This window comes from Lacerta agilis, chromosome 4, assembly GCF_009819535.1.
Source record: "Lacerta agilis isolate rLacAgi1 chromosome 4, rLacAgi1.pri, whole genome shotgun sequence".
In the NCBI taxonomy this organism is placed as follows: Eukaryota; Metazoa; Chordata; class Lepidosauria; order Squamata; family Lacertidae; genus Lacerta; species Lacerta agilis.
The window spans coordinates 80,689,059-80,713,110 of NC_046315.1; the positions used below are offsets into that span (position 1 = coordinate 80,689,059).

The following is a 24,052-nucleotide window of genomic DNA, read 5'->3' on the forward strand; positions in this document are numbered from 1 at the left end:
TTAATGGGGAGAATGGGGCATATGTGTGTAAATATAAGAGTGAGGGAGAAATTTGATTAGGTTTAAAGGCGGACTTACCCAACTTGCACTTTTCGAAGTGAAAACACAGCCATTCTTCAAAATTTCAAACCTCTCCAAATTTAGAAATTCATTTTGCCAGCCAAATGATACATGCAAACAGGCATATGCATGGAGAAAGCATGCATTAAAATGCATATATCCACAATATATGCATATATATTGTGTTATACTGGGTGAAATTGCTTTGCAAAAATGTGTATAATAGGTAAATTTGCATACAGAAATGTGTATATCAGGAGAAATTCATGCTAAAATTATGATGGATTTTCATGAGGACTTTTAAAAATAAAATAAAATAAAATAAAATACAAGCTGATGTGGAAATGTGGAGAACTCACCTCATTTTGCCAAATGATAGGTTCAGCCCTGGATGGAATAGCTGCTGCTAGGTGAGAGGTGATGAAAATGAACAGCCAAAGGCAGCTAGGTTCTCAGCAGAGTTTCTTCTGTTTGAATATAATCAGCAGGTTTCTAGTCCTTATGGCTGCCAGGATAAATACCTGAGTCAGAATGCAATGCCTGTTCAATCCCACAAGGCACAGGGGCAGCCGGGTTGTAGCACTTAAGGGGTGTGGTTTCTGTGCCCTAGTTCCTTCTCCTGCCCCCATCAGAAGCAGAATAATTTAAGCAAAGTAGGTTTGATTTGCATAATTTATGATCTTGCATAATTCAGTGCAGAATCGAAGTTTTTCACTTGCAGTACACAGAGCCCTGATGACCAACCACGGTCTCAATGTGAGTTCCCATTAGGAAATGGCAACTCATTGAGGTTTCACATCAAGTTGATGGTGTGAATTTGCCTTATGGAAATCAGTCGCCAGGAATAATCCTACCCACTCTACCCAGTAAAATATGGCATCTGTGTGTCATGAGAATCAGTGCTTCTTTTCTACAAAGGCTTTGTGGTCTGGTCCTATTTCCAGCACATTAGAAGATGTATATGATTATACTGGCAGGAAATCAATAACGACTGAGAGAAAATAAATTCTAAGTACTGCCAACTAACCCAGTGGAAGCCATTTATCTAGCAGGCACTTCCAAAGCAAGCGGTTTTAATGCCCGAATTTGATCACAAGGAAGCAATCCGAGTGATAGTTGCAACGGGATGCATAGGTGTTGCCGCCACGCCAGCCCTTTTTCTCCTCAGTGCGTAGGATAATGGGGAGGAAACGATCCCTCTTGCTACATTGCACATCAAAAGGTGAGCACAAAGTGTTTGCGGTACTAAAAATGTAATGGAGGAAAACTAAAGCCATTTTCCTCTCCCCGTTGTCTCTGCCAGTGAAATGGTTGCTCATTACAGCAGCACACAAAGATTAAACCATTTTAAGCCATTTTAAATTTAGATCAACTTTTGGTGAGCACAGCCAAGACTCATAGCAGGGTGTCCCTTGTTGCACTGCATAGCATCTGGACTGAGTGTTTCTTCCAACCAACTGGCAGCCGTTTAGAGAGGGGCTTTGTGTGTGGCAGCATTGTTTTTCTGAGACATTTGCTCTATGTCCAAAAGTATGTTTCCACAGTCATTTCTGGTTTCAACTGGGTATAGATTTGCCAGGTGTCAGGTGTTAAGTCTACTGGAGGGGAACAAGAGCAGGACTGATAGCCACTGCTTGGAGACACCTTTGGAAAAGCCGAGTAGAAGAATTTGTACTTACTAGCCCCTCTGCCTGAGCTCTTTTGGAAACCACCAGCACGTCCCTATTTTCATTGGAGAACTGCTGGAGGGTAAGGACCCCCAAACCATCTTAAGGCCATAGGGAAGCTTTTTGTTTAATGTTTTATTATGTTTTTATATATGTTGGAAGCTGCCCAGAGTGACTGGGGCAACCCATTCAGATGGGTAGGGTATAAATAGTATATTATTATTGTTATTGTTATTATTATTATTATTATTATTATTATTATTATTATTATTATTAAATAGGGCATCCGTATTTTCATTGGAGGAATGTTGGAGGGCATGTAATGACTCAGGAAGTCACAACCATTCACTATTGAATGGTACATGACAAGAAGACTGGCTACTTGTGTTTTGAATAAAGTGCACGGTGTTGCTTCTTAAGAACGTTTTCATTGTGGAGGCGTTTACATGCGTCTCAGCCAAGTCTGTCATAGTGATATATCTCAGAGGACATTTTCATGTCTGTGTTCCCTGTATGGGTCTGGGACGCACATTCCCATATTTCACTTCGCTGTATGTCACTTTGTTAAGTGAGGAAGCGGACAACCTATTGGTTTTCTTTCATTCCCTGATGCCCGGTGGCACATGCACACAACATATGTATTATTGTATCCTTTTGGCAGTCTCATCACAAGCATCTGCTGTGCAAGGCCAGAGACAGCGCATACCTGGGCCTCGATTTGATAACAGCATCAGATCACTCTTGTATTCACCTTCTGGAAAAGTTCAGCTCTCTACAACAGCTTGAGGTCCATACATGAGGCCGAGCAGGAGAAGGTAAAGGGCACAGAAAATCTAGTCAGTGTAGCAAAAGTAAAATGAAAAATTGTGTTGGCCTGACCTCCTCCAAACCTCAGTCCATTTTCCTGGAAAGCTTCCAAGGCTGCAAAACAGTTACAGGACATACGAGCCCAGTGAAGTATGTGACATGAGTTGTAAAAGCGATATTAAGCTCTTTTTGATGGGTAATTTAGGAGAGGAAAGAGAGAACTGGAAACAATGGGAAAGGAGATAGAACACATTTCTAGGACTGCAATTCACAATACAGCAAAGAAAGTACAGAAACAAATTGAGAGAGCTGCAGGGGTAAGAGGGGAAGAAGAATCCCAATGCAGTTCAGTATTTCATAAAAGCCACTAGTCTACTGGCAACCAGAAATATAACCCTACCATAGACACAGTGTAGAGAAGTTTTTTCCCCCACCTGGGGGCGACATTCCCTCATGGGAAACCTTCAAGGCGCCACACGGCAGTAATGGTGGAACCAGGGCTGTGGTGGTGTCTGCACATTGGGACTGGAAGGGCAGAAAGCAGGAAAGCCAATGGCTGGTGGAGCCAGAGCCAATGACAGGGAGGGGCCATTCATTCTAGTTTTGCCCCCATCTTCCTCCCTGCTGTGTTCCACAAGAGCAAAGCTGAGTTTAAGGAGGAGGAATTTGACAGCCGGGGGCACCCACTGCACTGGTTGCCATTTAGAAGGCAGGCAAGTGGGAGCTGGTTGAGAGCAGCACCTCATTTGCCTTTATGGGGTGCTGAATCAGAGACAAAAGCTGAAAGGAGCAATGGAAGTGACTTTTAGCTTTGTACAACTGGTTGCATTCCAGCCACACAAAAGCCAGAAGTTTCCGTGGACTTCCATGCAACCTTCTGAATCACAGTTCAAGGTTGCGTGGCATAGAGCTGGGCTGTCGGGGTTTGGTTGCTGGAGCTCCTCGTGCACGGCCTTAGACTGGTTATGCACGAGGTACCAGTTGCGGGGAAAGCGGCCAGCGTTCCGCGTGCTTTTGAGCACGGTCGCCGGCCAAGCCTCACAGTCTGAAGGATGATGAGTAAGCCAATTGACGACTCCGATGAAGTGTGAGTTCCTAATTGCCTTCTTTAATGAACAGTTGCCTCGTGAAAATAAATATATACCCTGACTCTGAATAGGCGGACCAAATTAAAGAAATTAAAATTTTTACTTTACTCCCCCCTTTAACCCCAAAGGAAGACAGACACCGGTTGTATCTTTAGTGGCTTCGGCAGAACCCGCATAGGCTCGTCCCCTAAGCTAAGTTCCCCTAAGCTTAAAGACCCTGCGCGCCCAATCTTCCGCGAGGCTAACTAAATAAACTAAAACCGAAATATCTTCCGCGGGCCTAACCCTAGGCTAACCTAAAAGAAAACCTAATTAAAACTAAAACCGAATGATCTTCCGCGATCTAACTCTAACTAAAGAAAAACCCATCCAACCCGTCCAGCCCGCTCCTAGCCCCTTAAACTAAACTTGACTTCAACTAAAACCCAACTAAAAGAACATGAACGAACTCCTCTGCCTAAGCGGGGTGCCTCTGCCTTTTATTAGGGAACAAACGTGACATCATCATTAGTACTTTAACCAATAAAATCACTGTTGCTGCCCTCCAAAAAGGCGGGAAGCAAGTTTAACGCTCATTAACAACTTTGAACATGACCGGATCTACAAAATAAAGGCGGATTAATCTCATAAGTGAACCACACTATTCATTCATGCTTTCACTTTCGCTTTTACGCGCAATTATACCAAAAATAGACCTCGAAAAACTTATAAAATAACCAAATAAATGTGAATCCATGGCGGATCCGTGAAACGTATTCCGACATATCATCTTTCTTTTTTTGTTTTAAATTAAATTATTTTTGATTTAGTTATATAAAAAAAGAAGGTTAGAGATATCATAAGCATTTATCTGACATAAACATTACCATTTGCTTCGATATAAACCTTGACATGAAAAGGCAAAGCGTCAACAGTGCTGACAGTGTCCACATCAAGACTGTGATATAAACACTAGCAACACCATCAACATCCATCCCTTTCATAGGAGGAAATACTTGTACAATAATGTAGCAATAAAGTCATGAAAATAACAAACCACTAGCCGAACATAAAAAGTGATCGATCCGATACACTGTAAACCTTTAAGACATAAATACTTCAATATGTAATGTAACACAACAAATCACCTCATAAGCATATATATTTTCGCGTGCAGCGTAAAACAACAAATTACTCCCCAAACACAAGAGAGGACCTGATACAGGTCCAAAATTAAAAATAACGGATAACGACTGCCCAAACATAAGAGAGGTCCCGATCCGGGACCCAAAATTAAAGTATAACTAGAGCTGGGGCTACATGGCCTACCCAGACCCCTCCCCCATTTTTTTTTAATTTTTTATTTGGAAAACTGAGGAAAAATGGATAAGGAAACATAAAAGGTGTGTGGCACTGAGGCTACAGAATCGAGGGAACTTTCAGGAAGACAGATTCTGGACTTACCACAGCGACCACAGGTAACGGGGAACTAGGGTCCGATTCCAGAAAGGGGATTTAAGCCACCTATGTACAAGTGGTTTTCGCCACAAGAGGGGATTTAAGCTACCTACATAAAGGTGTCCCAGCCAGGATGAGGATTTAAACCGTCTACGCAAGGGTTTCCAGCGAAACGAGATTGGAATTAAACCAGCTACATAAGGTCTCCCATTAACAGCAGGAAACAAGGTGAAGGGAAAAGCTGGGAACCTGGTTTACTGCCAAAGGTAGCATATAGAGGGGGATTTTTTCAAAGAAAATAGGGGTACCAAAAGGGTAGGACGCCACCAGACTTGACATATATATCTTGAACAAATCCGAGAATGACCAATTCTTTGACCAAAGGAAATATTTCAAATAAGGCATATAAATGTTACCACATTTTGAACTACAACTTTTGTAAGCACAACGTGGAGATTTAGGATTATTGAAATAAAACATATATGTATAAATATATCTATGACTAGAACTGCACAAAGACGATGCTTTGACCTTACATAAACATTTCCATATCATCAAAATTGTGACGCTCTAAATGGAAACCATTTCAGAAAAGTTTTGCATATATAAACATCCATATCATTAATTACCAAGCTATATGGAAAACACATGTAATATGCGAGGCGGATATTTCAAGAAGCATACAAAGGTAAATATGCAATTTTTACAAGTACAAGACAGGTTTAGAACTGCAAAATGGTGTTGGAGAGGAGGATGAAGACGATGAATGAGTTGCCGGTCGTCTTCTTCTCCGACTACACACGACCATGTAGAAGAAATAGTCCTGGAACTCAGGAAAAGTTCATGGAGCTCAGGAAAGTACTGAAACATCGAGTTCTGAAGAAACAACGATACCTGTAGAAGAAAGGAGGTTAAGCAAGCAAATCAAGGTGATCTGCTAGTGAATGCAGGTAAGAGAATAACTGGAACAAATCTAGGCAGCCAGGAACCAAGGGGCTGCCCAGAGGCAAACAAAAGGCATAGGTTGAGGATAGTTGAAGAGTTGCTGCATTTGACAGGAAGTTGAGAAGTTAGCGAATAGCTAACAACCAGAGTTAGACATCACGGCTTGTGATGAAAAGGGAGTATCGAATTTCACGCAAAGTTTGACCAGCGTGTTTCTTGAGTGAAGAATGGAGTTGAGCACACAAACAGGTGTGGGAAATAGGGGTTCTTTCCGCAGAAGTAGGGACAGTCCTCCGCTGAGAAGATTAAGCAACAAGGGGTTGTCGTTGAAGATGCAGGCTGGCAAGTACCACGCAGGGTTACATGACTTGATCTTCAGGTGAAGAGTTCCTTGCGGAAGACAGTACTTCTGAGCACAAAGAGGAACTGCCTGAAGAGCCTGTAGTAGAGTTCTTGGTTGATGCAGGAAAAGATACTCCAGAAGAATACCTGGGGAGATGCGGAGCATATTTGCAACCAGGTAGAGAGCAACAGAAAGCAGGTGAAAAGGGTTTGCGGTTTTGGTTGGAAACAGGTATGCTGCAAGAAGTGATGGCAGCAATCTGTAGGCACGGTGAGTACCATTCAAAACCAGCCAACAGAATGCCCATGCAAAAGACAGCACGGAACATAGCAAGGAGCGTCCCATGGTTGACGATTGGATCACTGAGACAAAGGAAAGTTTCAACGGCGTGAGAGTGCTTGAAGATGCTGCTGAACAGAACTTGTAGACAGGAGAATTCACCTTACCAAGCAGTGAAATTCTCCAGGAGAACTTTGCAATAGGTTTTCTGCAAGGGACAGTTTGAAGACTATCAAGGGAACACTCTAAAGTCAATGACTGTGGAGCTTTATCCATGAGGTACTGATGGAGAGTAAAGAGTTGCATGTGATTCCGGTGTAGCAGCTCTTTGATTAGGGCCTCTGCTGCAGCGAGCTTTTCTGACGTCAGCGCCCATTGGTCGACCCATACAGGGGGTCCTTCCTTCCATGTGAGTGGAAGAGCATGTACTGGCGCTGATGCAAAGGCCCACATCAAAAATGCGTATGGACAACAGTTCTTGCTTTAGACAATAAGTCTCTACCCCAAAGGGTGATAGGCACATCCATAACAAGTGGACGGAGCTGCACCATGGAGCCTGAGTCTGACTGGAAGGTAATCGGATGCACGCTCTGGTGGGCGGGTTCGAAACCTCCGACTCCGAAGACTTCCTGGGTGACAGTCGTTGCCCACTGGTCAGGCCAATCCTTTCTGGCGATCACTGTGACATCTGCGCCTGTATCAAGAAGACCCTTGATCTTTCGTCCACCCATTTCTAAGACGAGATGAGGGCGTTCTTCTGTAATCTTGATTAGCGCCATTGCTGTCTGAGGAGGCAAAGAGTCTACAGGAGCTGTAGGTGTAGAAGTAAGCAAATAGAGTCTGGCAATTTCCAAACCTTTTGTTAGGACACAAGGAACAGTTGAAAATCCTGGAATCAGCAACTGCGATGAATCTGTGATTCGAACTAGGCCTGCAGTCAGTGTGACTGTGGCAGGGAGGCGATCCATCCTAGGCAGGATAAGGCAAATTGAGGTGTCTGGGAATGGACCACGAATGGATGTTGGCAATTGCTGAGCAAACCATGGATTTGAAAAGTAACAGTCCTCTGTTAAGAAGAGTGGTATACCTGGGACAGAAGATTCTTCTTGTTCTTCGTTGGCAGTGTTTGAAGATATCTTTTTGGCTTCGGGTTTTTTTGCACTGCTGAAGTTGGCAACTCTGAAGCTGCTTGGCGTTGAGTTGGCAAACTTGAGGTTCCTCTGTTGGTAAAAGTTGCTGATGCTGTTGAACCTGCTGGCATTCAGTCAGTTGTGCATCAAACTGGCAGGATGGAACTTCTTCTTTGACACGAGGCAGTAGAAGTTGTTGTTCCTGATAGATGTTTGGTTGTGGCGGGCTGAGCTTAAAAGCTGGAGGTGACACAAAGGTGTGGACATTGTTAACTGGAGTGATGCTTAAGCTTCCACAAGAGGGAGCTGTCTCACTCACTTGCATTCTTTGGCCACATGGAAAGTGATCATCAGCTGGGTTGCAACTTGAACACTGCTGTTTCATCAAGGGCAAATGTCCTTCAATGACAGATTGACCTTGACTCAAAGGTGAGTAAAGCTCAGGTGCTGCAAGGTTGACCTCAGTAGGATGTCTTCTCAACGTTGAAGGCAATTCTGCGATCAGAGGCTTGACTGTGATTGCTTGCTGTGAAGCAGGATCAACATCAGCAGGAACTGAAGGGCGGTCAGCAGAAGGTGAACTGAATGCTGTGTTCTCTACTGGAACCCTTTGAATAGGTAAGGCAGATGATGAAACCTCTGGAACCTGAATGCTTGATGAGGTCACATCTTTTCTCTGGACATCTGAAGAGTGGATATCTCTCTGGATCACTCTTTTTTCCTGATGACCTGGATAAGGAGTAGCGTCGTTCACCTTTCTGGGATGGTTGACCTTCATGATGTTCTTGAACTTGCACCCTATTGTTTTACCGGGGCCGGGGCGCGGCCCGCAGAACCGTTTCCCTGAACTGGAGATGAGGTAGGTGATGTGTTTTGTGGATTCAAGCGACAATCATTCGCCCAATGAAATCCTTTCTGACAGATGGGACATCTCTCTGGCGGCTTGGCAGAAGGCCTTGGCGTTGTTGTGCACTGCGACCGGAAATGCCCATCGCCTCCACACCCATAGCACTTCTTGACTGGCGTAGAGCTGTCTTGACGTGGCATCTGTACCGCAGCTGCCAAGAGCTGTGCTTTGTAGGAGTGGGTACCGACATTCTGGCAGACGCGTAGCATCTCAGTCAATGTGGCATCTGGACGAGCTGCAACTGCTGTTAGGGCATTCTTGCAGTCATCATTGGCATTTTCAAAGGCAAGTTGTTTTGTCAGCATGTTTCTGGCATGACGATCTTCTATCTGGCGTTCCACTGCAACAATCAGGCGATCCACGAAGTCCCCATAAGGTTCTTTTGGACCTTGCCTAACTGCAGCGAATCCTGATACTGAGCTAGCATCTGTGCGATTGGGTAGTCTGCGCCAAGCTTTGACTACAATGTCTGCTATGGTGACAAGTGCAGCATCAGGTATGGCTAGCTGTTGATTGAGATTGGAGTAATGTCCTGATCCTGTGAGCATATCTTCTGTGGCAAGTGGCGTTGCACGTCTGGCTGCTACTTCTTTCCACTCTTGCAGGCACAGAAGAGCATCTGTAGGCGATAGGAAGGTGCGAAGTATCAACTTCCAATCAGATGGCAGAAGTCTACTAGTGGACAGTCCTTCAAGTAAACTTCTAGTATAAGGAGCTTGAAGTCCATTTTCGCGTATGGCTTTTCGCAGTTCACGTAGTGTTTCAAAAGGAATGGCTTGATATCTTGCAGGTTGTCCTCCATTGGCACGAATCACTGGAAAGATGTGCATTGGATCAGCACTAAAGTCTATTTGTCCCAAAGCTGCTTCCAAAGCTTGGGTTCTGCAGATGGGCTGCATTGCTGTAGGGTCTGTAGGTGGCATCAGTGAGTTTAAATCTTCTTGATGCTTTCCAAATGATGAGCCACTAGATGGTGCTAAAGAGTCTTTGACATCTGGATGCCTTGAAGATGGCTGACTATGAAGACAAGATGGCTGACTTGAAGTTGGATGAAAACAAGATGGCTGACTTGAAGTTGGAGCATAAGGTTGTTGGCTCTGTACTGCAAGTCCTGGCATCTGGATCATCATTGTTTGGCTTTGCTCTTGTCTTGGAATCTGCATTGGCATTGGAGGTGCTGAAGGGTTGGTAAATTGCTGTTGTGCTGCTTGCATTGAAGCTTGGATTGCTGTTGATTGGAAATCAGCTTGCTGCAAAACTGGAGCTGCTGGCTTGAGCGCGGCCTGCAGGGCAGCAGGGTTTGCTGGCAAAAAGGCTGCTTGCTGCTGCTGCTGCTGGATCGCTGGCAAAAGCGCAGCTTGCGATGGAGGAAGCGGGACCGTTGCTTGGAGCGAGGTCCGCGGCTGCTGCTGACTTGAAATCGCTGGCTGGTAAAAGGCCTGCGATGACTGCTGAGCGACTGGCGGTGGGGCAGTCCGCGGCGGGGCTTGAAAGGCCGACGGCGTCTGCTGCACCGGCACAGGCGGCAATGAATCTGGCAACGACAAATTGGACAAGGGCGAGTGCGTGTACGACAACGGGGCCTGAACTGGCTGCTGCGAGGGGGCCGAAAATGGCACAACCGCAAGCGGCAGCACAGGGGCACTATTAAAAGCAGTATTTCCTAAATTCACTGTTCCATTAAGCAAAACATTTCTTGGAGCGATTTGTTGAAAGCAGTTTCTTACTTTGCTCCATACTAATTGTACAGGAATTCCGATTTTCGGGTTGGCCATAAATTCTAACCCGATCCTTTCCCATGAGGCTAAATCTTTCGTTCCCTCCTTAGGGACCCAGGGACAAATTTCCCCAATGGTTTTAACTAAAAGCTCTACTTCTGATTCAGAGACAGGGTGACCATTTCTTTTCAAAAGGTACAATAAATCTTCACAAAATTTTACTTGAGCAGTTGAGAGTGAGGAGCCCATTTTTTAAACACTTTTCAAAAACTTTTCCTCCCCCACCCGTAGGCTTCTACTAGGGGACACCGGTTCTACCCGTAGGCTTTAACCGAAAAACCTGGCACCCGTAGGCTTTAGCCAGAAAACCTCCGCCCCCACCCGTGGGCTTCTACTAGGGGCTACCGGCCCTACCCGTAGGCTTTGACCGAAAAACCTGGCACCCGTAGGCTTTAGCCAGAAAACCTTTCCCTCCCACCCGTAGGCTTTTTCGGGAGACACCGGCCCTACCCGTAGGCTTTGACCGAAAACCCTGGCACCCGTAGGCTTTTGCCAGACCCTGGCACCCGTAGGCTTTTGCCAGAACCCTTCCCACCCGTAGGCTTTAGGGAAGACCTTACTCTGCCCGTAGGCTTACACTAAACTCCTTGCCGCTCTACCCGGGGACCCCTTGGGGCAAAATATACGCGCGCAATTTCTATTTACAGTACTTTGGGCAAGCGGTGGATTCGCGCTACTGCAGCGAAATCCTGGATAAACCGGGCCGTTATACCTCACCTCTCAATGTCTGTTTCCGAGCCACTTCCGATATGTTGCCTTTAACCGGAGTCTTTGTGGAAGCGATTTTTGACTACGCTTTGCCTCACACGGGGCACCACTTGTCGGGGTTTGGTTGCTGGAGCTCCTCGTGCACGGCCTTAGACTGGTTATGCACGAGGTACCAGTTGCGGGGAAAGCGGCCAGCGTTCCGCGTGCTTTTGAGCACGGTCGCCGGCCAAGCCTCACAGTCTGAAGGATGATGAGTAAGCCAATTGACGACTCCGATGAAGTGTGAGTTCCTAATTGCCTTCTTTAATGAACAGTTGCCTCGTGAAAATAAATATATACCCTGACTCTGAATAGGCGGACCAAATTAAAGAAATTAAAATTTTTACTTTACTCCCCCCTTTAACCCCAAAGGAAGACAGACACCGGTTGTATCTTTAGTGGCTTCGGCAGAACCCGCATAGGCTCGTCCCCTAAGCTAAGTTCCCCTAAGCTTAAAGACCCTGCGCGCCCAATCTTCCGCGAGGCTAACTAAATAAACTAAAACCGAAATATCTTCCGCGGGCCTAACCCTAGGCTAACCTAAAAGAAAACCTAATTAAAACTAAAACCGAATGATCTTCCGCGATCTAACTCTAACTAAAGAAAAACCCATCCAACCCGTCCAGCCCGCTCCTAGCCCCTTAAACTAAACTTGACTTCAACTAAAACCCAACTAAAAGAACATGAACGAACTCCTCTGCCTAAGCGGGGTGCCTCTGCCTTTTATTAGGGAACAAACGTGACATCATCATTAGTACTTTAACCAATAAAATCACTGTTGCTGCCCTCCAAAAAGGCGGGAAGCAAGTTTAACGCTCATTAACAACTTTGAACATGACCGGATCTACAAAATAAAGGCGGATTAATCTCATAAGTGAACCACACTATTCATTCATGCTTTCACTTTCGCTTTTACGCGCAATTATACCAAAAATAGACCTCGAAAAACTTATAAAATAACCAAATAAATGTGAATCCATGGCGGATCCGTGAAACGTATTCCGACACTGGGCCAGAGAGAACCTGTGGCCTCAGGACAGCCCTGAGGGCTGGGTAGAGAAGCCTAAGGGGCCACATTCAGCCCATGGGCCAGAGATTTCCCACCAGCCTCTGAGGAGCACCATGTGGCTGCCTGTGATTTGCCAACAAAGGCCCAAACTAGACATAATGTTTGTTACTTTGCCCTTGCGTGGTTGATTTTTCTTTAACAAATAGTGTGTTGGGGGCAAGCTGGGTCAAGATTGTCTTATGCAAGGGAAGAAGCTTCTTCCCTTTCTCCATCTATGGTCCCAGTTGGAATCCCTCTGCCACATCTGCTCTTTTATAGCGCGAAGAAAGCTTCCATTGCATATTGGTAGGTTGGACCAAAACACATTTATTTGGATGCAAAGCCTAGTCACTTCAACAGAACTTGCAAGTAAGGTCGGATCCACACCATGCAATGGGGAAATGGGAAAGGTCAGAATGGTGGACATGTCACATTATAACCCCAACATCCTTGCATCATTTCCTCAAGCCTGACATGAAAATCTGAACTGCCTATTGGAGTGAAAACATATTGCACATAAAAAGTGCATGTAGGCTGAGTAAAACACAGTGTTCATATCACCTATGGAAAGGGGAGAGAAGGTTGTAAAATTATTTAGAGAAATGTGGCCGCCGAACAGTCTGCAATTTATGCCTTGTGACTTTACTGCTTAATAACACGCAACCTATTTGTCAACAGATGTGGGAGGAAACAATCTCTCTTGCTGCATTAAAATTAATTTTGAATTGTGTATACAGTATACAAGAACATTGTGCCGTTATTAACAACACACATTTTGAATATGTAAACAGCTCTGTGTTACCATAATTATAGAAAATGATGGAACTTCACCTAGCACTGGAATTCACTGATGGAAGACCCTGCAGAGGGTGGGTTTCTCCCTTCCTCTTTGCCTCTGAGCGTCGCGAATCATGCATAATGTATAAATGCGGGCTGCAGCTGCTAACAGCAACCTGGCTTATGAGATATTTTGAAATTGTTTTTATTACTCACGGAAGTAGCCTTTTATCTGCTCCCCAAAGAAAAAAAGAAAAAGAGAGAGAGAGATTGTTTAAAACATAATGGTAAATTAGCAAAATATTTTCTTCCTGGGTTTGACTCCTTGTACAGAAAAACAACACAGAGCCTACTAAATGCAAACAAAGGATTTGCAGTGACTTAAGCGGTCTTTACAGTAAGCACTTGAGCAGAGAATAGGGGTGCATAGTAAAAAGACAGAACTGGAAGAGCCGGAAGTAGTCAGGGACAGCCCTACCATTAGGCAAAGTGAGGCAATTCCTCCTGAGCCCTTTGGCCATTCCTATCTGCTGGGAAACAGAACTGTGTGTGCCACATCAGGACTGTATATGCATCTCATGCACCCAGTAAACCAGTCTTCTGCCCTCAGGTGCACCAGAGGTTGCAGTCTCGTTTTTGGTGTTGTAATAAGATTCAACTGACAGCCCAATCAAGTTCTGTACGTGGAATTGAGTGTGTGCGCGTTGTCCTTTGCCTCAGACAGAAAAAAGGTATTGGGGTGGCCCTGGAAATATTAGTAACTGGGTGGGGGGTGGGAATACCATACTGTGTGTTGGGTATTGTGTGACATTGGAATGCAAAAAGATATGTTCTGTTTGTATAGAAATTCATTATTTTGAAATTAATGCCAAAGTTCTTTGCAAGGGCCTGTGTCCAAATCCCATGGAAGCTCACTTATTTGCCTCATTCCCTAATGTGTTCCTAGCTCACTTCTTAGAAAATAGAACACCTGTTTTTCTCAGTAAAATGGAGAAAATTGAGGGATGTTTCTATTCTATCATTGCTGAAGAACATCAGTGAAGCAGAACAATGAGGAATCAGAAGGTTTGCAATCTTGGACGAAAATACACTATATATTCAATTCCAGAAACGTTGCTGTGTTGCATTGTTGGCGCAGAAACAACAAAAGCATATTATGGCATACCACAGGAAATCAAGAGCCGGGAAGAGAAAATTGAGGACGAAAATACATTATGCGGACAGACTTGAAAATTCTTCGGGTAGTCATGGTGGTTTCACTCGCAGGCTTTAATTAATGCGTCTCTCCCCCTGACACAGCACAATGTATATTTTTACAGGAGTAGACTTAGCAGTGTAGGATTTGTATCATCTAATTACTGCCATTCTCTTTTCCTCAAGTAAGGAAAAGGCAGCATCTCTTTGTGTGCCTTCTTGCCTCCTGCAGACTATGTCTACAACTGAGTATTTCTGCACTTACAGATAAGACGGCTATACATGGATATACCTACAAAAGGGGGTGATGCCACCCTAGTCCTGGCTGCCTATAAGCTACTGGCCCCACTTTAAGGTTTTAGTATTGGCATCTAAACCCCTTGCCTGGGACTCAGGTATTTATCAACACACTATATGCACCAGCTCCTAGGAGCCAAGGTACTTTCGCACCAGCCCCCAATGTTTTTTTCTGAGGGATCCAGGGCCCGTCAACACTCAGAGAAGATGGCACCTCTGCAACACACCTTGTCAAATATAATTTGCCCCTGCTCTTGGGGTTAACCCAGAGGAGTCGTCCCTTCTGGGGGTTTGGCCCATGTGAGAGGCTTTTTCTCCTGATTCTGGAGTTCCCTTCCCCGGGAAGTCTCGGCAGCTGAAACTTTGATGGGCATCTGCCAACAAGTAAACACAATTTTATTCTCCCAGGCTTTTGAAGTAAACTAGTAGCTACCAGTGCAGATCTCACCAGCTTGGCATTGCTTGCTCATAGGAGTAATCTACTTGTGCACAGTGTAACATTATGTGTGAATACTAGTGAAAGCCAGTTGGTTAAAGGGTTGGACTAGAAACCTGGGGGACAAGGGTTTGAACCACCACTCAGCCATGAAGCTCACTGGGTGACCTTGGGCCAGTCATTGCCTCTCCACCTAACCTACCTCGGGGATTAAATGAGAAGGGAGAGAACCATGCCACCTTGAGGTCCTTGGAGGAAAAGGCAGGATAGAAATGCAATATATAAATAAAAATATGGCCAATAGCAAAGAATTGTCTGCCTTGCCTGTAACATGAGACAATCCACACTTACATGCTAGCACCTCCCTGGAGATGTCGTTTGTTTCGGTTAAAGCGAACACATGTTGCGCTTGCTGCTAAGGCTACTTTTGCTACAGCAAAGCTTTGTTGCCCTTCCCTCATGTATTTGTACATGCTACTATTGTCAGGTTGCAGTGAAAGGAAAAGGAGAAAAAACACACAGATGGCATGTGCATACAATGGGCAAGAATGCATTTCAGGGGAAAGCTTTGTTCCACATGTTAGATTTCTGAAAGACAGTTAAAAAAAATACTAGGTGTGGAGAACAGCAAACTAGCATGTATGGGGGCTGCTCCCCCCCCTTGCCTTCCCCTACACATCTGCCAATGCAGGTTTAGGGATAACATTCCTGAAGTGGAAAGGGAAACAGCACTCTGTTCCTTCCTCTCCTCCGGCGAATGCCTGTACAAGCACCAAATTTATTTTAGTGCCTTTGGGGATGACAATTGATTCTGACGAGAGAGATGGGAGTAGAGCTGATCTTTGTGAAGAAAAGTAATACAGTATTTGCTGCTGTCCAGTTCCTGGATATTCCTCCCTGTGGCTGTGAATCTTGTGTGTGTGTGTATGTGTGTGCGCGCACACACACACGTTTGTGCATGGTGGTGTTTACAGAGGCCTGTGAAGTTGCTGAGAGAAATTACTCAAGGGGGAAACCGAGCACAAGCCTGTGTGTGGGGTGCCGAGACGTCTAGTCAATATAAATTGGTGGCGAGACAGTAGGCCGTGTCTGAAGGAAACGAATATAACTGCCCCCTACAGGCAATGAAGAAGGATTATTTGAGGGAACGAATGCGCTTTGGGTGTACTTTAAAGGTGTAGTGTGTACAAAGCTTTAGTTGCATAGCACCCGATGTCTTCCTACTTTCTTTTTATTTAATGGTTGGCATTGTGGTTTGAAATTTATTTATTTTTAGTACCCTTTTGTAGTTGTCTAATGCAGTTTCCATATTGGTTGTTGGCTGCGGTTTGGATTCTTCTTCTTCTTTGTGCAACGCCCAGACAGCAATAACTACGGAGCCTAATTATTCAGTAAATAAGAAACAAGCAAATAAATAAATAAATAAATGTGGGTGGAGGCCATGGATGACAGTTTCCTCAGGTAATTGTCATCACTAAACAGAATCCTTTTATATGGGCCCTGCTTTCCTCTTGTTTCCCTTTTTCAAGAAAATGGCAGAATTGTTGCAAGGCCTGGTCCCTAATCCCAGGTGTGGAGGAGCCACATGGATCTTAGGCCTCAAAAGTCATGGTCTGCCTATAGGACCAAGCAAGGGTAAGTTTATTGTGGTAGTATCTCCCACTTGCTTCTAGACTGCTTTCCCTGCCCTTCATAAAATTGTATATTTTGTATTTTGTATACCATCCACCCAACAGTCATGGCCTCCTGAGCAGGGGGTCAACTTGCCATCTCTTGCTTCATATGCACTAAACACTTGGTGGAATATCATTTGCTCTGCTCCTCTGAGCTTACATTTCCATCTATCTAATGTATTAAAACAGAGTAGTCTTAAAACCACATCTTCAGGGAGACTAATGGAATAAAAGTAACATATTATGGCAGTTTTATTACCCTTAAATATGCTTTTAGTCTTCATATGAAACATTTCCAAAATAATGTTTGAGAGATGTAGAATGTGCTGGAATATATTTTATACCCTGGGCATCTTGGGACTTTGCTCCAGCCCCCACTGAAGATGGTAGGAGACTTGTAGCTGCATCTAATGCAAGTTGAATCCAGTCCCCAGTTCTTATCTCTGATAAATATCCTATTTATTGTTGGATGCAAGTTCGGAAGAAAACCTACATTTTTTGAAAAATGATTCCAGTGTTCCATATTTCACTAAATCTTCTGATCAGTCTCTCCCCACCCCCACCCCCACTTTGTCTGATAGAATACAATCCCACATAAGAGTTTCTTGATGGCAACCATAGATGGTTACAACTACTCAAGTTCAGGTAAGTTAATTTATGCTTAAATATGTGATTTACAACAATGATCCATTGTTATATATGAATAAATTTTCTTTCTGGAAAGAGCATTGAGGTTAACTGTGGGGAAGGGAAGAGTTCAGACTGTTTAGTTTGTAGGACTAGAGATTAACCAAACACTACAAGTGGTATTCAATTAGGTTTTACACAGAGTAGGCCCATTGTAGTTAATGAACATGCCTAAATTGAGGCTACATTTATTTCATTGAGTCTACTCTGAGTAGTAGTAGTAATAATAATAATAATAATAATAATAATAATAGTTTATTTGTACTCCACCCATCTGACTATGTTGACCCAGCCACTCTGGGCAGCTACTTAAGAGAAAAACTTAGTTGAATATCACCCTACAAACCCATTATCTCTATTTCCCATAAACTTCTCAGGGTTGCTGTTCTATAGACCAGAAGAGTTAGGGAAAGCAATAGTTCCACTTCAAATAAAGACATTATACTGCACTGTAGTAACTTTACTGTATTTCATTTTTAACACAGCTATGAAGGCCACTAGTTAATACAGTATGTCATGAATACCCTGCTGTATCTGGATCATTGGTCTTAATGACAGCAGTATGGAGACTGCAATGCAAAATGAATGGCCACTGAAAGGATATTTTAACTGAAATCAGCACAGTTATGGACCCCTATGTTGCAAAGTTAGGAAGTTAATTGTATTCTAGGGGCCCAGAAGAAGAAGAAAACATTACTGCTTTGGGTTCCCTAGTTACCTTAATCTGTTTGGGTTAGGTTTTTAAAATATTTGACCTGTGATTAAAAGAGCATAGGGAAAGAGCCATGCAGATTAGGATGTAATAATGGAGGATCACACCATCTGAAATTTAATGACTTCTTCTGGTTTGCCAGAATGAATGAACAGATCTTGAATTTTACATTCATTTATTTGCTGTAAATAAAACCATTTTCAATGTTGCTTTTGAGCAGTTATGCCATACTCTGAAAATAATGTGTGTGCATACTAAATAAATAACTCACAGGTGAGTTACACAAGGAAGCAAATGTTTGAGAGCACTCTGTGCCAAAATAAAGCTTCAGGCTATACAGTCTCCCTGTGGTATATGGACCTCCAATATGGGGTGGTGACTAAAGCATATTTTGTGGTGCAGAGCTCTTCAAACACTTGTCTGTTATTCAGAATGTGTCTGCAACCTTGTATTGAATTAGGAACTGGAAATAAGAAACTGCTGCTCCTCTGGAGGAAAAAAGCAAACCAGTGAAGCATAACAGAAAGTAACCACAGCTCTTTCATATTATTATTATTATTATTATTATTATTATTACTTTTTTTAAAAAGTGATTTGGGCTCTCCATGTCTCAGCCCATCTTTAAGGTCAGCTGCATTTGAATGACTCTTTAACCACTTTCTTATCTCAAAGCTGGGTTAAAGAATAGTGATAGCAATAATCTTCTTTCTCTCCAACATTTAAAGTGATGGGGAACGGACAGCTTCTAAATTGTGGTGACACAGAGGTAGTGGGAACAGTCGTCACCTTTTTTTCATGGCAGGCTGCTGTGTCTGTAGCTCTTTCCCAGCATTGGCATGCCATGTTAAGTCAGAAGGGAATTCTGATTTTAGATGTATGGATATATATTCGCATTTCCTTTCCTTCTCATCTCACGGTTTTTACATCTCACACCTTCCCCCATATATATATATCTGCGGACTTAGGATAACAGTTTGCGTTACTGGATAAAATGAGGCATAGTCCACAAAAGTTTATACCCTAATAAATGGGTTGTCCTGCAGGGTGCTACAAGAATCTTTGTAAGTTCTGATTATGACTTATGCTTGGCATACAGTCACCAGCACTCCCTCAGGGGGCTTAGAGGCCCCTTGCCAGAAGAAAATAGATAGAAATACTACCAGAAATCCTACTGATCCTGGAATCTGAAGCCACAGAAAAAGATTTATTTGGGCCATAAATTATGGATGTAGGTTGTGTTTCTAAGCGATTACTCTGTTGTTTTTATCTTTTTGTAAACTGCGGTGAGGTTTTCTTCTACAATCAAGCGCTTATAAATAGGGTTGCAAAGACAGTGTCTTTCTGCAACCCAGAAATATTTTCTAAGAGCTTAAGAACCTAAGAGTAGCCTGTTGGATCAGGCCAGTGGCCTGCTTAGTCCAGCATCATGTTCTCGCAGTGGTCAACCACATGGCTGGGGCCGAAACCAGGGTACAAAACACAAGCACGACAGCACTCTCTCCCCTCCTTTGGTTCAAGCATCTGCTGTTCAGAAGCATTGCTGCCTCCAACTGTGGAGGTATAGCACAGTCGTCATGGCTAGTAGACCCTGTTAGTTCTCTCCATGATTTTGTCCAATCGTCCTCTAAAGCCATACAAGCTTCTTGCTATCACCGCTGCTGCACATTAAATGTGTCCTAAACCTTCCAACATCCAGCTTCGTCCGATTTCCCATGATTTCTATAGTGCTGCTATGAGAGATGAAGAAACGCTTTTCTTTAGCTGCTTACTCCACGCAGTGCATAATTTTATAAACTTCTATCATGCCGCCCCTTCCTCGCCTTCCCCCCCCCTCCAAACTAAAAAGATCCAAATGCTGCAACCTTTCTTCATCGGGGAGTCGTTCCATTCACCTTGATCGCTTTCCCAACTATTCAATATCCTTTTTGAGGTGAGGAGCCCAGAACTCTGTACGCAGCACTCCAAAAACGCTCCATAGATTTGTACAGCGCGCGGGAAGGACAGTTTCATGTTCAGTGCCTGCGTGGACATCTCCATCCGCCGCCTTCACCTCCAGTTCAGACCTCGGGCAAGCAAGATTCCCACGCTCAGGCTCCGCTCCCCTTCGCCTCGCCTCCCCCCCCCACCCCGCCTTTGCCTCCCCTGCGCCCCACCCCGGCGCTGGCTGCGCTCCGCCTTGCAGACGTCAACCTCGCCTCGCCAATGAGCGGGTGCTGCTACTACAGCGGGGCTGGGAGGAGGAGGAAGCACGGAGAGCCAATGGGCTCGGAGGGATCTTTCGGGAGCGGAGAGGCACGGCGGCTCCTCCCCCGGCCCGGCCCATCCCGCGGCCCCGCGGCTTCAGCAGGAGAGCGCGGATAAGAGTTGCGCGCTCGGGTGGGAGATGCCGCTCGGGCTCCTTCTAGCTGCAGGTAAAGCCAGGGAGGGGCGGGGAGCATGCGTGCGCGTCTGTGTCTGGAGGGGCCCCGAGGAGGGCGCAAGGGCTGGCGGCAGATGGGAAGGGGGTCCCTCTGCATGGGAAGAGCCCCTGGGCGCTCTATGCGGCAGGGGAAGCGCCCGGTTCCGCACCCACCTCCAGAGCGCACTCCCAAGACAAAAGGAAGCACACGAGACGCAAACAAAAGGTGGCTCTCTGGCGAGGGACGGATCCAACCAAGGTCACTTTTTCAGGCACTTGCTCATAACAGCCACAACTCCTTCGCTCTTTTCTTTATCTCTCTGCTAGAGTTGTTAGGATCGCCTCCCCGCCAGCACTTCTCTCCCCCCCCCCCCACGAACCCGATCCTCTGGGGTCGTTCCAGCCGCATCTCCGTTCCGAGCAGCGCGTTACCTGCCTTTGCTACACTGTGGGTCTGGGGAAATGCAGTTCTTAAAACATATTGCGAGGAAAATCAGCCCTATTAAACTTAGCGGGACTGGCTTCTGAGTAGGCGCGTATCGGATCAGCTGCACGTTTCCTTTTCACAAGATTGCTAGTGGGCAATGATGTTCTTCGCAGCACTGTGCTGAGCCACTTTCGATCCAGAGGGGGAACTGGGATCTTCACCTCGTCTTTTGTCTGCAGTCGGAGTACTTGGCTCTTTTTAAACACACAAGTTTGGCTTCTTGATTGGGAAAAGCACAAGTTCCATGGGTTTTTATTTTAAAGAGTGGCCTGTGTTTATTAAGGTCTGCTGTTCAGCCTAGTTGTGGATTATTATTATTATTTTGAAACTCAGCCATTTAAGTCTTTACTGTGGGTCTTCCATCTTTCTTCCCAAATTGTGGAAAGGGGAGGAAAGAACATTTACATGATCGTTTTTAGAGTTTTTCATGACATGCCAGAAAGTGCCATGCATTACCCCATGCCCTGCAAGAGCCACAGAACAAAGACAACAGAAAGCAGCAGACAGGCTGAAGCATGCAACCCTGTGCATGCTTGCTAGGGAATAAGTCACATAGAATTTGGTGGGACTTGCTTCTGAGAAACTGCAGCCGTAGGATTGCACACCTGTGTTGGGCACAGTGTCACAATTTGTTCCAACAAATTTACCATACTGATGGTGTGTGTTCTGCTCTGGAGACCTTCAGAACTCAGCAAGGAAAGAGGACAAGATGCATTATATACTTATGTACAAATAGGTTTCTCCTCCTTGTTTTCAGAAGAGATTATACTCATTTAGTGCCAATGGTGGGGTGGGGGGGCTGGACACAAAAACAACTTCTGCAACTGGGTCCATTATAGCAGTGTTGGAAACTGTTTTCTTTCTTCCTTTAAAAGAACTACAATTCTGTTTTAACAGCCTCCCCTTTCCCACAACACATCTAGCTATTTATTTTTGGGGCCAATACATTGGTTTAAAAGCCCAGGGAATTGGAATATTAGCATACTGGGAGGAAGGTTGCTGTTAGCTATTGTATGCCACTTCATGTATTTTTTATAGGTACTTCTGTAGGGGACATTGCTATAGTAACAAGGGCTCAGTTCTGGACTGCATTAATAGCTGCGCACAACAAGTAGGTCCAGTTGGTCTTTCCAGCAAGCACTTTGTTTTTAGTGGGCATCTTTTGCAAGTCCAGTGAGCGACATAATTTCTTTTTTTTTCCAAGCTAGAAAACAAAATACGGAAAAAACAACACATTATGGCACATAATGACTTCAACGATAAAAAAGAAGAGGAAAACAAACCACTTAAGTAGTATGATAAACAGGGAGGTGAGGATGGAGGGTCTAAATTCTGCACCCTAAAATTTCAAAATTGGGGGGGGGGGGCTAGATCTGGTTAAAATTGTTAGTTTTGGAGATGCTAGGCCAGAGGGTAATGGAGATACAGGAAGGAAGGTGAACTTTAGAAAATATTCTGCAGTCAGGCTAAAGGCTCTTCCAGTCTTCCTCTTGTCCCGTGTTGAGAAAGCACAAGTCCAAGTGATTTTCCGCTTGTAATCTGTTGTAACTGTAAGATGTAGAAATCCTAACGTAACAATAGCTTCTTGCACTGTGGGCTTCCCCACTCTCAATGGCTTTGGCACACCCATTTTTCAATGAACTTGACATGGCAGGAGACTGGACGTGATATGCACAGGTATCTTGTGGGTAACAGTTTTTGGATGCTGCCATTGGAAGATGCTGCCCGAGAACCATGTGGAAGTGCTCTGAACAAATTTAGTCTTATTTTGCTCATTGTCTTAATTAGGGGTGGGTAGACCCATACTTCCAAATTCACTCCAGAGTTAATCTGGAATAAATAGACCAGGCATGGGCAAACTTGACCCTCCAGATGTTTTGGGACTACAGTTCCCATCGTCCCTGACCACTGGTCCTGTTAGCTAGGGATGATGGGAGTTGTAGTACCAAACCATCTGAAGGGCCGAGTTTGCCTATGCCTGAAATAGATCCAGATATTCCATAACCTGAGTGGATATGAGCAGTCATTTGCCAAGTGGTAAAATAACCACAGAATCCATGTAATGGCATGGTCCTACGAAGCAATGATATAAAAACCACACATCCATAGCCAGCAGGGAAGCTTTGGGGTCAGCCTTTCCCAACCTGGTTCCTCCTGGGGATGGGGTTTGAGAGTCCCAGTTCTCATCAACCCTGAGCCTTGACAATCCTGGCTGAAAGTTGTAGTTCCAAACATCTGTAGGACACCAGCTTGGGAATGGCTGCTTTGAATGCTGAAAGAAAGTTCACTTCTCCTCCCCCCCCTCCCAGACTACTAGTTCACCATAAATAACATGAACCCCTAGGTGTAGGCAGGTGACAAATGGTGCAGGTTTTATTTGTAAAAAGGCTGTGCTAGCTGTTTATAAATATATACATCCTATTTCTTTCAGATTTGCAACCAGCATAATGTTGGCACTCCAAATTTTGGACAAGTATCGTACAGAATGGCACAAGCAGACAGTAACCTGGACCATGACATACCACTACTGCCCCTTCCAGCACACTGGGCCAAAAGTGTTGTAGGACTCCTTTCCTTCATCTGCTTTGCGAACAGCTACAATGGCGACTTTGTCTTTGATGACTCCGAAGCTATAATCAATAATAAGGTTGGTGTTTTTCCAGTTGTGGGCCTTACAAGATCAGGGCTTGTAAATAGCCATTCGCCTAGCAATCTGTGGTGAGTAAGAATCTCTTCCAGCAAAGAGGTAGGGAAAGTTTTACTAGGGTTGCTAACTGCTGGTGGCAAGCACCAGCCTCAAAAAGCTGATTCCCCTGCCGTGATATGTATACATCCACAGTCCAAAAAAGCCAAGAAGTATGCTTTTTCTTGTGATTTATACAAATTTGGTCAATTAAAACTCATTTAGTTAATCAACTTTTTAAAAAATGGGTGGCAGTCCTAACTTCTAGGAATTACAGGAAAGTTTGTTGTTGTTTTGGCCACAAAACTCATAGGGGAGGTAGGTTAGTAAAACTTTGTGGAATAGCAATCTCTGTGGACCAAATAATACATATCGTGACACAGCAGAGTGTTGATGCACACATAGGGCACACAGATCTGATTTTTCCCCCCATCCACTTTTGTGGATGTTTCTCTGCATGTGAGCATTTTCA

General features: G+C 44.5%; 1 protein-coding gene across 3 annotated transcripts in view; it reads left to right on the plus strand.

Moving 5' to 3' along the window:
* The first annotated feature begins 20,268 nt into the window (after window positions 1-20,268).
* TMTC4 (transmembrane O-mannosyltransferase targeting cadherins 4) overlaps window positions 20,269-24,052 on the plus strand; it is a 39,951-nt gene continuing 36,167 nt past the window's right edge. For 2 of the 3 annotated variants that reach the window (XM_033147809.1, XM_033147811.1), the window contains exons 1-2: window positions 20,269-20,423; window positions 23,329-23,544. In XM_033147809.1, the coding sequence (XP_033003700.1) occupies window positions 23,383-23,544 (162 nt within the window). In that variant the 5' untranslated portion in view covers window positions 20,269-20,423; window positions 23,329-23,382. The remainder of the gene's footprint in view (window positions 20,424-23,328; window positions 23,545-24,052) is intronic. The other variant, XM_033147808.1, reaches the window with a different exon arrangement.